Source organism: Phoenix dactylifera, chromosome 2 (genome assembly GCF_009389715.1).
Source record: "Phoenix dactylifera cultivar Barhee BC4 chromosome 2, palm_55x_up_171113_PBpolish2nd_filt_p, whole genome shotgun sequence".
Classification (NCBI taxonomy): domain Eukaryota; kingdom Viridiplantae; phylum Streptophyta; class Magnoliopsida; order Arecales; family Arecaceae; genus Phoenix; species Phoenix dactylifera.
In genome coordinates, this window is record NC_052393.1 from 4,744,629 (window position 1) to 4,756,806 (window position 12,178).

Here is a 12,178-nt window from a genome sequence, read left to right on the forward strand (position 1 = left end):
TAAGTACCCAAGATCTACCCAGCGAGTAACCGATGTGGGACTAAACACACGCCCGCACGGGTCCTCACAACTACCATCTCCATGTTGCTCTCTTGTGGTTCTTCTTGCTTAAGCTTCCACTTGTAGTGAGGATGAGGGGATCCTATACTGACATGGTCTTGGCCTTGAGGCTCTTCTTCTTTCCCTGCGGCTCCGGCGCGAAATGGTCACAGATGGCAGAGAGCGCCGAGGCTGTTCCAAGAGAGGGTTGCCGAGGAAGGGTGGTTAAACACACAAACCCACGAAGATAGCCTGCATACCTTCTCCATGCTTGCACTTTAAGCTAAACTTCAGCTGTTAAGACCTATAAGGATTGTGTTGGGTACTGCATCAGTGAAGCAGGTTCATTGTTCGCTTGGTTCATGGAATGGTGTAGTGCTGTCAATTGGAGAAGTGAGAAAAACGACTGTTACATTTTATTACTGAGAAAGAGGAAAACGATTGCAACAGTCCTGTTCTTTTTTCTTTCTTTCTTTCTTTCTTCTTTTAGTTCTCTGTTTATTTTTTCCCTCTATCCTCTCTTTCTCTCATATATTTCCGGCACTGAGCTCACTAAGCTCTGTTTCTAGAATAATTAATGTTAATTAAGTTTCCAGAAAATTTGTGTTGACTTCTTACTATGATTATTGTCGATCTCTCACAGAAGTTCATCCACCCTGTTTACATCTGTCAAAGGAAAACAATACATTGTGATTTTTATTTTGTTCTAATTTTTAGCTAATGGCGGTATATTCACACAAAAGGCCTTCTGCTTAGCCTCAGCTCTTCTCTGTCACATGATTAGTAGAAGAGTAAAATTACCATTACTCATCTCCAATTATGCAAGGACACGAGAAACAAAACTGAATAAGGGCAGCATTATGAAATTTTATATTGGGCAGAGTGTATTTTTGAGCGGAAGGCAGAGTGCATTTATTCAGCGAAAATTATATAAAAAGCATTGTTCTAATTCATTCTTATCTTAGACACGGCCGACCTACCATACCAGGGTACGGTAGGTATAAGGTGAAAATATTTTCGGTACAGCTAATTTGTTTCCTCATAAAAATAAATATAACATGCCAATAATTTTCTCAAAATGATGTTTACTCTATACAAGCAGGCCTCCACTATTATAATCTTGCATCTGCACGTTCTCTAATTACTAGGGGTGCAAATAGATCAGATCAGGTCGGATCATGAGTGACCCCGACTCAATCCGATTTTTTGTTCGGATTCTAATTTTGGATCCAAATCCAACCCAATAGAAGATCAGATCGGAGGGGGTCCATCGCTACAATATTCGACCTAAGGGGTCATTCGGGTCGTGTCGGAGTCTATGTATAACCCGAACCCAACTCAAAAATTCTGGTCCGGTTCGGGTCAACCCATCCATAACTTCAGAACTTGTTTGCACCCCGCAGGTTGCTACTCGCGGGCCCAAATAATTATACAGATTCGAGTTGGGTCAGGTTGTAGGATTGAAAACCCAAAATTATCCAAATTTCAAATTAGTTGGATCGGGTTTGAATTCAGTAAACCCAGACCCGATCCGAAAAATAGAACTAATCCAATTTTAGAATCCGATCTGGCCCCAAGTTCCTCTGAAATGGGTCGGTCGAGTCTAAGCGAGTCAGGTCACGAATCAACCCGACCTATTTGCAGCCTTATCGGTTACTTGAGAGAGAGAGAGAGAGAACCAATTTGGCTGTGGGATCTGTTGTTGAGTCCTCATACTCATTAGTTTGGAGCAGACCTGCTCATGGCCAGACCGGAGTGGCTCAATTCAGGCTTTGCCCAAAGATCACCACATTTTTTGTGGTCTAGGACAGGCTTGACCCAACCTTCTGGCCTACCTTTTAGGACAAGCTCAATTCTTACTCAAGCTTCGGGCTCCATGACCAACTTTAATTTTTTCAATGCCTACAATTTGTATAGCCCAAATGTTCTTCGGTAAAAAGACTCATCTTGCTATAACTAAAGCCATCTCATGATTGAGTTAAAATCTTCAGTCACAACCATTCGCAATGGCCATGTTTAAATCAGCTCCATGCCATCTACCACACTTACAAAAAAGTGATGTTAAGATGCAGCGTTACCTATGGAGTTAATTTGCTCTATCCAAGGATAGCATGGAAGGCATGTTAACGTGAATATGTAAACATATAAGTTTCTAAATTAGACATTCATGTATTGAAATTGTGGGTCTTCTACCATTCTTGATAATAAAATCAATACCTTGCAAGGCTTTTTAAGTATAATTCCCACATCGAACATTTTTCTGACGGGATGGAGGTACAGTAAAGCTGCTATACGGAGGTGGGCTTGTCCTTTCTTTCCTCTTCTTCTTTTTTTTTTCAAAAAAAATAGTAAAAAATAGCACAAAATCATAAGTCATGGTACGGCTAGCTATCCATCCAATTAAAAACTCCCAAATTAATGTGTTAAAATACAAAAGGCTTATGCATAAAAAAGGGTAAAAAATCGAACTCGCAGAATAACTGAATGCGCACATGGGATCCCATCCTATTCCTACCGTGTCTTCTGTTTGCAGGAGAGAAGGTTTTAAACGCCCGATTCGGAAAACGCCTGAGAGGCTTGCGGCGTACGCCCGACGATCTCCGAATAAAAGAGGCGGATCCACCGACAACTGAATTAAAACAAGAGAGGAAAGAAATCCCGCTTCCGCCATGGCGACGGAGTTCCTCCCATGGTATTGGATCGTGGAAACCCTAGCCCAAGTCGAGGAGTTGGATACTTCCATTCTCGAAAGTAAGGAGCCATACAAAACTAGGGTTTTTCTTTCTCTTCTTTTACAAATTTAGGGATTCGTTCTTCTGATTTCTGAGATTAATTTCCAAATCCTTTCCAGCTATCATTTACAGGGTTCCGGATTTCGCTGAGAATGCTCCCGAAACCGTGCAGGAGAGAGTCGCATTGAGATACCTCGAGAAACTCGTGCCATCTTCATCCGCTTGGGATGTTCCTTCAACCTCAGCGTCTATTGATGCGGATGGACCGACCGTGGAAATTCTGAAAAAAGTATAAGATTTTGTTTCCTCTTCTTTGTCTTCTGTTATTTGAGTGCTGTTTTGATAATTTTGGTTCTTGATTTTGTCTCCTTGATATTCATTTCGATCAATTTGATCTTCTTGGAGGATGCTTTTGCTTTGTTTCTTATTCAAGTTGTTATCTTGGCTGATTTGATGCTAAATAAAAGATAAGTCAGTGAAATTCGGTTAAAGAAGGAGAACATGCCTTTGGGTGGGGGAGGAAGTGTAGGGGCTGTTGTCTGATGATGATAATATGATGATAAAATCTTGCAGTTTGGTTTGGTGACGGGGGCGAGTGATATATGCATTCTTTCTTTAAAGAAAAAGAGAGATGCGGGTATTGAATTGGGGCCAGTACCCAACTGTGGGTCAAAACATCAAATCTCTTTTAGGTTTCTGCCTAGAGATATGTGCTAGATGTACAAGCACATGCAGAATTTATGCATGTTGGCACGAGGGGAAGCAGATTACCTGGCAGTTTCTGCTTAAAACAAATGCTTGCAATGGATGCCTAGTGGGATATAATGGCTCCCTTGAGGGGAATGAATTTCAACCCCTAGTTATAGCATGAGGGTTGAGGCTTCAAGATCAAGAAACGCTTGCATATGTGTCTGAATTAGCAAATCACATGGAGCCTGTATAGTCCAAGGGAATGTGCTGTACACATTTCATATAGGTGGACCACATTGACATGCTCATGTGTTTATAAGACATTTTTATGATGTTGAACTTAATTATGTTTATTGGCATAGGGTTATTTTATAAGATGCGGAACTATCAAAAACGACAATGAGATGGTTCACATTTATAATATTGTTATTACCTCACAATAATTATATACTTTTACAGTTTTACTATTATTATGCAAACTCTTGGGGCATGGTGCCATGTAATTACCTTCTTATGCATTTTGTTTCCATTGACTAGGTGTTTAGGTTTTAAAAAGAAGAAATGAATCAATGAGTGAAAAATTGATTCTCTGGCCCACACATATTCTTTTTTCAACCCTATTTATTGAATACTTTGCCCACATGAACTAGAGAAGCCTTCTTTCCTTATTTTTTTAGTTTTCTCATGATGATCTTTTCATTATCTTGACTCTATATTATTTAATTTAGATCTAGTCATACACACACACACATATATACATGGATATGTGTGTATGTATTCCTTGATGTATCCTAGCTGCATCGTATCCCAATATTTCAAGATTTGTCCTATCAGCGTATCCATATTGTATTATAACTATATCCTATATCTGTGTCCATGCTTCATAGGATAACATGCAACGAATAGAGATTTCTGTAGGCTCATAGCATGGTGAAATGAGTTTCAATCAAGTTCTTTGTGCATTAATACCCTTACTTGCAAGTTCCTTTCATGTCCTTGTTGTATCTGCTAGGAAAATTTTTAAACACATACAAACATGCATGCATGGATCACTTGTTATATTTGTATGCATATAATCAGATAAGCATTTCAGAATCCCAATACATAAGTCTCAATATATTATCCCTTTTCTGAGATAATGGGTCTTGGTTATGCGGTAAAGTATTTTACTTTGCGCACGCATGTTCTTATCATGAAAATGGACCAACCAATTGTTCACAGAGTCTGTAGGACAAGCCATTAATCATCTTTTGGATAAGCTATGATTTTAAAAAAAAACTTGTTAGTACATGCTATTGATTTTTACATCAGTGTCCATTCAAATGATGACATGAGCATCTAAATTTACTCTTTTCTTCTAAGAACATAATACCTTTCATTATTGGTGCATGTATAAAAGGAATTGAAGACATATTAGATGCAAAAGTCAAGCCACGTATAGGTGATGTCTTAATCCTATGGTTAGTTTCCTTTCTCTTCCAGATGAAGAATATTAAAGCATGCTCTTTCAGGAACAATTTCTTCTAGATCGATTAGATGAGATATACAACACAAGTGATATTTGATATGAAATCTTTCTTAGAACATTGATATTAACACTTGATCAACCATTCAATCTTGAGTCCACATTGTATCTTCAGCTCCTATATACTAAGAGGGCATAAATGCAATTTAGGTTGCAAGATAGTCTTGTAAATTTAGGTTGAGTTCTGTTCCAAATTACAAATTTTTGGAAGCACTGGGACTGGCTGGCAAGACGATACATTCTGGAAACTTGTGCAACCTTTGTTTATGTAGATTGTTCATGGAATTAGGCTTGCAGAAGATCTTCACTACTTAAAGACTATAATTCTTGACTTCCAGATTAGAACAACTAACCTAAGTTCTTGGTTCAAACTTTTGTTCTACTGTCAATTTCTATGCCATCGTGCACTTGTGACATGTCTCACCATGGGCCATTAAGAGGAGGGTTGAACTTATCCATCAACTAGTCAAAGTTGATGTATCCTTGACCCCCCGTCAGGGCCCACTGTATCCAGGATGCATACCAGGAAACTGGTCTGCCGTTGCAAATGAAATGACACTTTATGAACATATGAGTAATATTTGCTGTGAAGATAATGAAGAATAAGTTTGCATTAACAAACTATTTTCTGCAGAATATTGTGAATATGTGTTTTCATTGTTATGCGCCCTATAGGATATCATAATCTCCAAACATGGTAATAAATTAGTAGCCCATGTATCCATGTATCCTTGACAATAACTGTACAGAAAAGGAATTGTCTTGGACAGAGAGAAATGACTTAAAACAAAAAGCTGGGAGGCACAGACACAGACATGAGATACAAATACAACCGGATATGGATAAGCCGATATGACAAACCTTGAAGAAGTAGGACATGATATGACTAGGATACTTCAAATGAAGATACATGCATCCACACATACATGTATGTGTATAGGATTAAGTTAAAGTTACACTTGGTGTAGCTCTTATAGAGTTACACTTTTTTGGATTGGATGATAGGGGTTCCACATTGATGATCCGAGTCTGTGGACATGATCTACTATACACATAAAAAATATGTGATTTTGAGTCCCTAGCCTATGCATCAAATGATCAAAAATTAGACAGTTTAAGTAACATGAAACGATGCGTGTTTTTTTGATTACTTGATGCATAGGCTAGGAGTCTTCAAATCAAATATTTTTTGGTGTGCAAGCAGCTTAGAGGTAGTGGGTTACATCTAATAGCTTGGATCATCAAGGTGGGATCCATCGTCCAATTCAAAAAAGGTTCAAACTTTAAACTCTCTAAGAGTTACATAAGATGTAATTTGATCGTGATCCATACAGACACACATATGTATGTATATTTGTGTATATATATACGTTCTATACATAGATACATACATAAACATGCACACATATACATATGCACATATATGTACACGTAAAAAATAATCTAAAAAGTGCAGTAGGCTATTAAAATAATGCAGTTGAATACTTATGGGCTCGTTTGGTTCGCGGGAAGTATTTTCCCTCCTAGGAATATGATTCCTGGGAATCAGATTCCTAGGAAGAGGATATCTAGGAAAGTACTTTTGGCATGTTTGGTTAACCATGGGAAAGTGACAAATTTCCAAAGTGCTTATGTTTGGTTGACCATCCACTTTCCTAGGAAAATTATGTATAATTCCTATTATGCCCTTAATAAAAATTAGGTCTTTAATGCCTTTTTAATGCTTCTTTAATGCTGAAGGGTCTTTTTGGGAAAAAATAAAAAAGGAGTGATTCCCACCTCATGGGAAAGTAACTTTCCCATGTTTCTCATGGGAAAGACTTTCCCATGAAATGTGGGAATCATATTCCCATGGGAATACAACTTTTTCATCTCTCTCCTTTGAAAACTCCAACCAAACAAGAGGCATTTCATTACTTTCCCGTTGACCACACTTTTCCCCCTCTTTTTCCTGCGAACCAAACGAGCCCTATATGATAACATCAACTTTTATAAGCTCATCATTTGGTCGTCATTTCAAATCCGTACACCCAAAGCTCTACTTCATATTTTAATATTAACATCATAAACTCCAAATTGACCATCCACTATCAAAAGGCTAACATGAAAAAAAGAGACAAAAGTCTTTCCTCTCATTTTTTGAGGTATCAGGTAAGTATCTTAAGTGTGCCCGAGAAGTATCCAATTGTTTTTTTTTTTAAATTTTGAAAAGTATGACACTTAACACAAGTATTGGATTTATATATGAGAAATATCCAACAAGTATTTGTATCCAATACAGAAATGGCATGTGATTTGATGTTTCCATGCTTCCTAAAAAGAAAAAAAGTGATTTAGACAAATCTTGTTTGTCTATAGCCTCGGACCAATCAATCGAGTATTGATTAATACATATGATATAATCAGTTGAGACTACTTGAAAACAATTCTTTTGTTCAGAAATAAAATGTTCCAATGTTCTTGGAAATTCTTTATTTGGCTTGTCAATGTTATAATCCACTCATTTGGCTCTATGTTTCAACTTAATGTGATCAAACCATGGTATGCCATATTGTACTGAACCGGGCGGTACAAGGCAATACCGTACCATACTGGTTCGGTACTATATGATGGGAGCGTACCGGCACTCAGCATGTCGAACTGTCTTCCATACCGGGCATACCAATATAGTGATAGAGTGGCACTGGTACGAGGCCCGGTACCGAAATGACATACCTTGGTTCAGACATCTTGGCTAGCACCAAATTGGCATCTTTTTTTTGAATTCTCATCTGCCTTTTCAATGCCTACCGTAGTGTCATTATCAAATTTGTATAGCATACACTAGCTGACTTGTAAATCATGTATTTTGTTTTGTCAGGTGGCAGCTTTATGCAAACTTGAAAAGGATAAAGACAAGCTGCGTGATCCTGACCTTCTCCGGTTTATTCTCCAAAAGAAGGCTTCCCTACCAAAGTCTTCTCTTCAGTTAGTATGTCAAATCCCCAATTTTGTACTTGACAACTAAATAACATGATTTATATAATGCTTACCTTATATGAATTTATGTTGTCCGCAGCTGTCATCCACTCTGGGGGGTCATAGTCAAGTTCTTTCATCTTTGAAGGAACTTAGTGGCTTGTGCATACATAGTCGAGCAGATTGTCTGCGATGCAGCATTGGTGATGATAATCAAAGAGCAAAGAAGCTTAGGTTAAGCAGAAATGATGCTGAAATCCAGTCACCAAAACAGAGCTCGCCTGTTATTGCGCATGATGGTGTCACAGTGATCTTGCAAGAAAATCATGCTGGATATATGCAGCATGTGAATAAGCTGAATGTTTCAGATGGTGAGAGGATTAATTTTAGTGGTGGTGAAATGGAGCCACTAAAACAAACTTTAGCTGCTCCAGCTCCTGATAGTGGTAAATTCAACTTGCAACAGGATTCTTCTGGACTGGGGCAAGGTGGTGAAATCCAGCCACTAAAACAAACTTCAGGTGCACCAGCTTCTGATTGTAATAATGTAATCTTGCAAAAGGATTCTTCTGGACTTGGACAGTATTTGCCCAAGCAGAACATGCCAAATGCCGGTAGTAGTCATTTACATCAAGACATTGATAGTACTGGTGGTGATACCATTGAATTGTTGAAAGATAACTCGAGTCTCCAAAATGCAACTTCAGATAGAAGTACAAAGAATGTGAATCCAGCATCGGGCAAGACAGAGTTATTTGCTGGTGTGCCAAGTGTGATATTAGAGGCATCAAGTGATAGTGATGGTGCTTGCGATGTTCCTTCTGACTTTAATCTTTGTGATGATGTCTTTAATAATGAGAAGCACCGCTTATTGAGTTCTCAAGGCCATGCAAATCAGGATTCTGCTACTGGGGATTGGACAAAACAGGGCTTATGTATAAAGTGCGATAATGGTGGTCAGTTGTTAAGTTGTAGTGCCAGTGGATGTTCAATAGGTGTCCATGAAAGTTGTTTGGGACCATTTGTTAAATTTGAGAAGACAGGTCTTTTCTACTGCCCCTTCTGTTCATATAGAAGAGCTACTTTGGCATATTGGAAAGCCAGGAAAAATCTTTCATGGGCCAAGAAAGGCCTCTCAGTTTTTCTCGGTGAGGATCCTATTCCTGGGCATCGAAAGGAACAATCATCTCCAAAAGTTCGTAGAGAAACAAGTCAAGCAGAAGTTGCTGGAAATGCGAGTCATCAATCTGATGCCCATCATGCTGACAAGCTGAATGTGAGTTTTTCAACAGCAAAAGAACAACAGCAGCAAATAGAAGTTGCCAAGGTTTGTGACAAAGGCAAGCTGCACAGTAAACAAATGGAGAATCCATCCAGTGTCGAGAGAGGTGATGTTTCTCATAATCCAGTGGAAAATAATCAAGATAAGATGGTCATGAGAGTTAACTTCCCTGATGCTGAGGACGCTGATACCTTCATCAATATGGAGAATGAATTAGGCAATAACAGTGAACATGTTTCGGTGGCAGAGCACCAGCAACCAATAAAACCTCAAGCAGGAATAGATAATGGTAATTTACCCTGTGAGGATAGGGGTACATCTCATGCTGTACATGCTCATGATGTTTCCAATGCTAAGCAAAACAGTAACATTGATTCAGCTGATGATCATTTACGCACACAGCAATTGAAAAATCAGGGACAGGTAGAAGCTTTTCTTGACCATGATACTGGCCATACAGCACCATCTCCACAAACCAGTGATAAGCACTGCAAGAGTAGAAGACAAGATGCTGCTGTAGGTGAGGCCTGTCATCACCAGGGGACAGTTGGAGACCAGAGCAGGAGCAAGGCTTCACCGGGCAAAAATGGAAAGTACAGATCTCGACCCAAGCGTTAGTAAGTACTCTGAATTTATGATACTTGAGGTGAAACTTTTTCTGTTTATCTCTAATTGCAGATTCTTGTTATTACAGCTAATTGCATTTTATCTCATCGATCACTGCTAGTGCAGATAATTTTTTATTGAATGCTGTATGTAGATAACCTACACCTGTTTTGCATAAATTACTGCATGTAGTGTGAGCATAATGTATGTTTTTCAAAAGAAATCCATCATTACAACAATGGAGCATAGGAAAAAAAAAAGAACAGTGTTTGAGCTACACTAATAGAGGGTTAATGAAGCAAAGATCCTAGCTTTTATTATATTAATGGGGCCTACATTGTAATGAGGCTGTCGTGTTTGTATTTATTTGGTTCTAGCATTTAGCATGATTGCTGCACGTTTGACCTAAGAGCAAAGAGTATTGGATGGATGGCTGATGTGTCCAGTTGTAAGATGGATGGCTGTTGTGCTGTGTAGCTCAAGATTTTTTCCCCCTATTATGTAATTGATAAGTTCTCCAACACTCCTGGTTGGTGTACTTTTTGGTGTACTTTTCTTTTCATTCTTATAGGGAGAGCAAGAGAGAGATAAAACCAAGAGGTCTGTACTTGCTCCAGGGGTTCTAATATCTAATCTAGGGTTTCTAATATCTAATCTAGGGGATGTGGGAGAGGCAATGAGTTTGGTTTCTTATCTCTGTCCGTCTTTATTATCTTGGATGGGCTAGTCTTATAGACAATACTCCAATGGTTGGATAAGAATGGAGTGGCTAAGCACGTGGAGTCACTCAAGGGTGGAGAAATCCCCATGAGAGTTTGCTTTATTTATGTCGCTGTAGACATTAGAATGTGCTGTTCTTTTTGGCCTTTTAGGCAGTATGATCTGATTGGGCATGGATGCTTCTGTAAAATTATTTTTCTATTTGTAAACATCTGCAAATGTATGGAACTATAAAATTTGAAGTCTGCAAAGTTTTTATGAAGACACCCATGATAATACTCTCTCAAGCCCTGCTAAATGAGTTCTTGCAACTTCGATCAAGTCTCTCTTTGTTTCTCCCAGCAATCACGCAACCACTTAGTGACACTTCTGCACTTCATCCAGGCTTCTTTATTTATATAAATATGCTTCATCTGTTTGTCCCTCCTTCCATATAAATATATGAAAACCTTTTCCTTTTTTCTGTCCTCAGATCTGCTTTTTGGGTCCTTTAGAATCATGAATTCTTGTTATGGATATACTCTTAGTTTTCAGAACCTGGTTCTGTTATTAAGTTCATTTTTTGGAAGCTGGAAAACAGAAAAGAGTCTTTTCTGTATATATTGGTTAGTGAATATTGAATTTGCATTTATTCTGTTTTGCAGTTCAAACCCAATAATTCCTTCTGGCAGGCGAAGGAAACTTGCTTGGACTGTCGAGGAGGAAGAAGCTCTGAAGGTATACATTCTTTGATCTTGCCTTACTTCTAGTGATGCCGAACATGGTCATGTCTGGGTTGTGACTTTAGTCCTGTTGAAGAATTGCTACTTGTGAAGGATGAGCATTTCAGGCTTGAAATTGCTTTGTTGGTACTCTGAAGCTATCCCCTTTTTTTTGGGTTCTAGGAAATGAATGTTTAGTCGTGACATAGTTGTTTGGTTTTTTTATAGTTTTATTATGGCATCTGCACACATGTTTCCTAACTCTTAAGCATTTGAAACAGCAATGCTTGACCAAAGTAGCTCGATAGCATTTGCCGCACTAAAGAGCGATTTTACTAATGCAGGATGTAGTGCCGAAATTTGCTGCAAATGGTGATGGTACTCTTCCATGGACAAAAATTTTGGAATTTGGTCGCCATGTATTTCACAGAACACGTCAGCCTGGTGACCTGAAAGACAAATGGAGGAACATTCAGATCAAAGAGGGTTTAAGAACTAGAAAAACATGATATAACCTAATCAGTGTTGTTGCTTTGTTGGATTCTGTTTTGATATTGTTTTTGTATAGGTACGGATCTCTGAAGTGTTTAAGAGTCTGTCGAAGACATGGAGGAACATTAAGATCAAAGAGGGTTGAAGAACTTGAGAAACATGATATAATTTAAGATCGTAGTTTGTTGAAGGTTTTTTTTTTTCCTTTAGTGTAACTACTTGTGATGTCATTTTTGTATGTACACACATCTTTTTTGAAGCGCTAAATCGTCCATTTATTGCTTCATGTATTCACGTCTCTAGAAGTGGCTGCAAGGTCCTAACTTTGTTCTAATGATCAATATGGCAGCTTCCCTTTAGTGAACTTAGATATAGATAGCTTACAAGGAGAAATCTCTCAAGGTGGTCGTGTGCTGTCTCAGTTTTTGCCTGG

General features: G+C 38.5%; 1 protein-coding gene across 1 annotated transcript; it reads left to right on the forward strand.

The window, feature by feature from the left end:
* Positions 1 to 2,557: 2,557 nt before the first annotated feature.
* Positions 2,558 to 12,031, forward strand: LOC103695626. The gene is made up of 6 exons (XM_039118234.1): positions 2,558 to 2,790; positions 2,891 to 3,060; positions 7,847 to 7,957; positions 8,045 to 9,843; positions 11,197 to 11,269; positions 11,598 to 12,031. Exons 1-6 carry the CDS (start codon positions 2,709 to 2,711, stop codon positions 11,760 to 11,762), a joined length of 2,400 nt encoding a protein of 799 aa, XP_038974162.1. The 5' UTR covers positions 2,558 to 2,708; the 3' UTR covers positions 11,763 to 12,031.
* Positions 12,032 to 12,178: the final 147 nt, after the last annotated feature.

What these genes read in the sequence shown, in the direction of transcription:
- LOC103695626 (XM_039118234.1), top strand. Translation starts at nt 2,709, where the DNA reads ATGGCGACGGAGTTCCTCCCATGGTATTGGATCGTGGAAACCCTAGCC. An exon ending in CCGTGGAAATTCTGAAAAAA is followed by an intron (nt 3,061 to 7,846) that starts GTATAAGATTTT and finishes TTGTTTTGTCAG; the next exon opens with GTGGCAGCTTTATGCAAACT. An exon ending in AGGAGGAAGAAGCTCTGAAG is followed by an intron (nt 11,270 to 11,597) that starts GTATACATTCTT and finishes TTACTAATGCAG; the next exon opens with GATGTAGTGCCGAAATTTGC.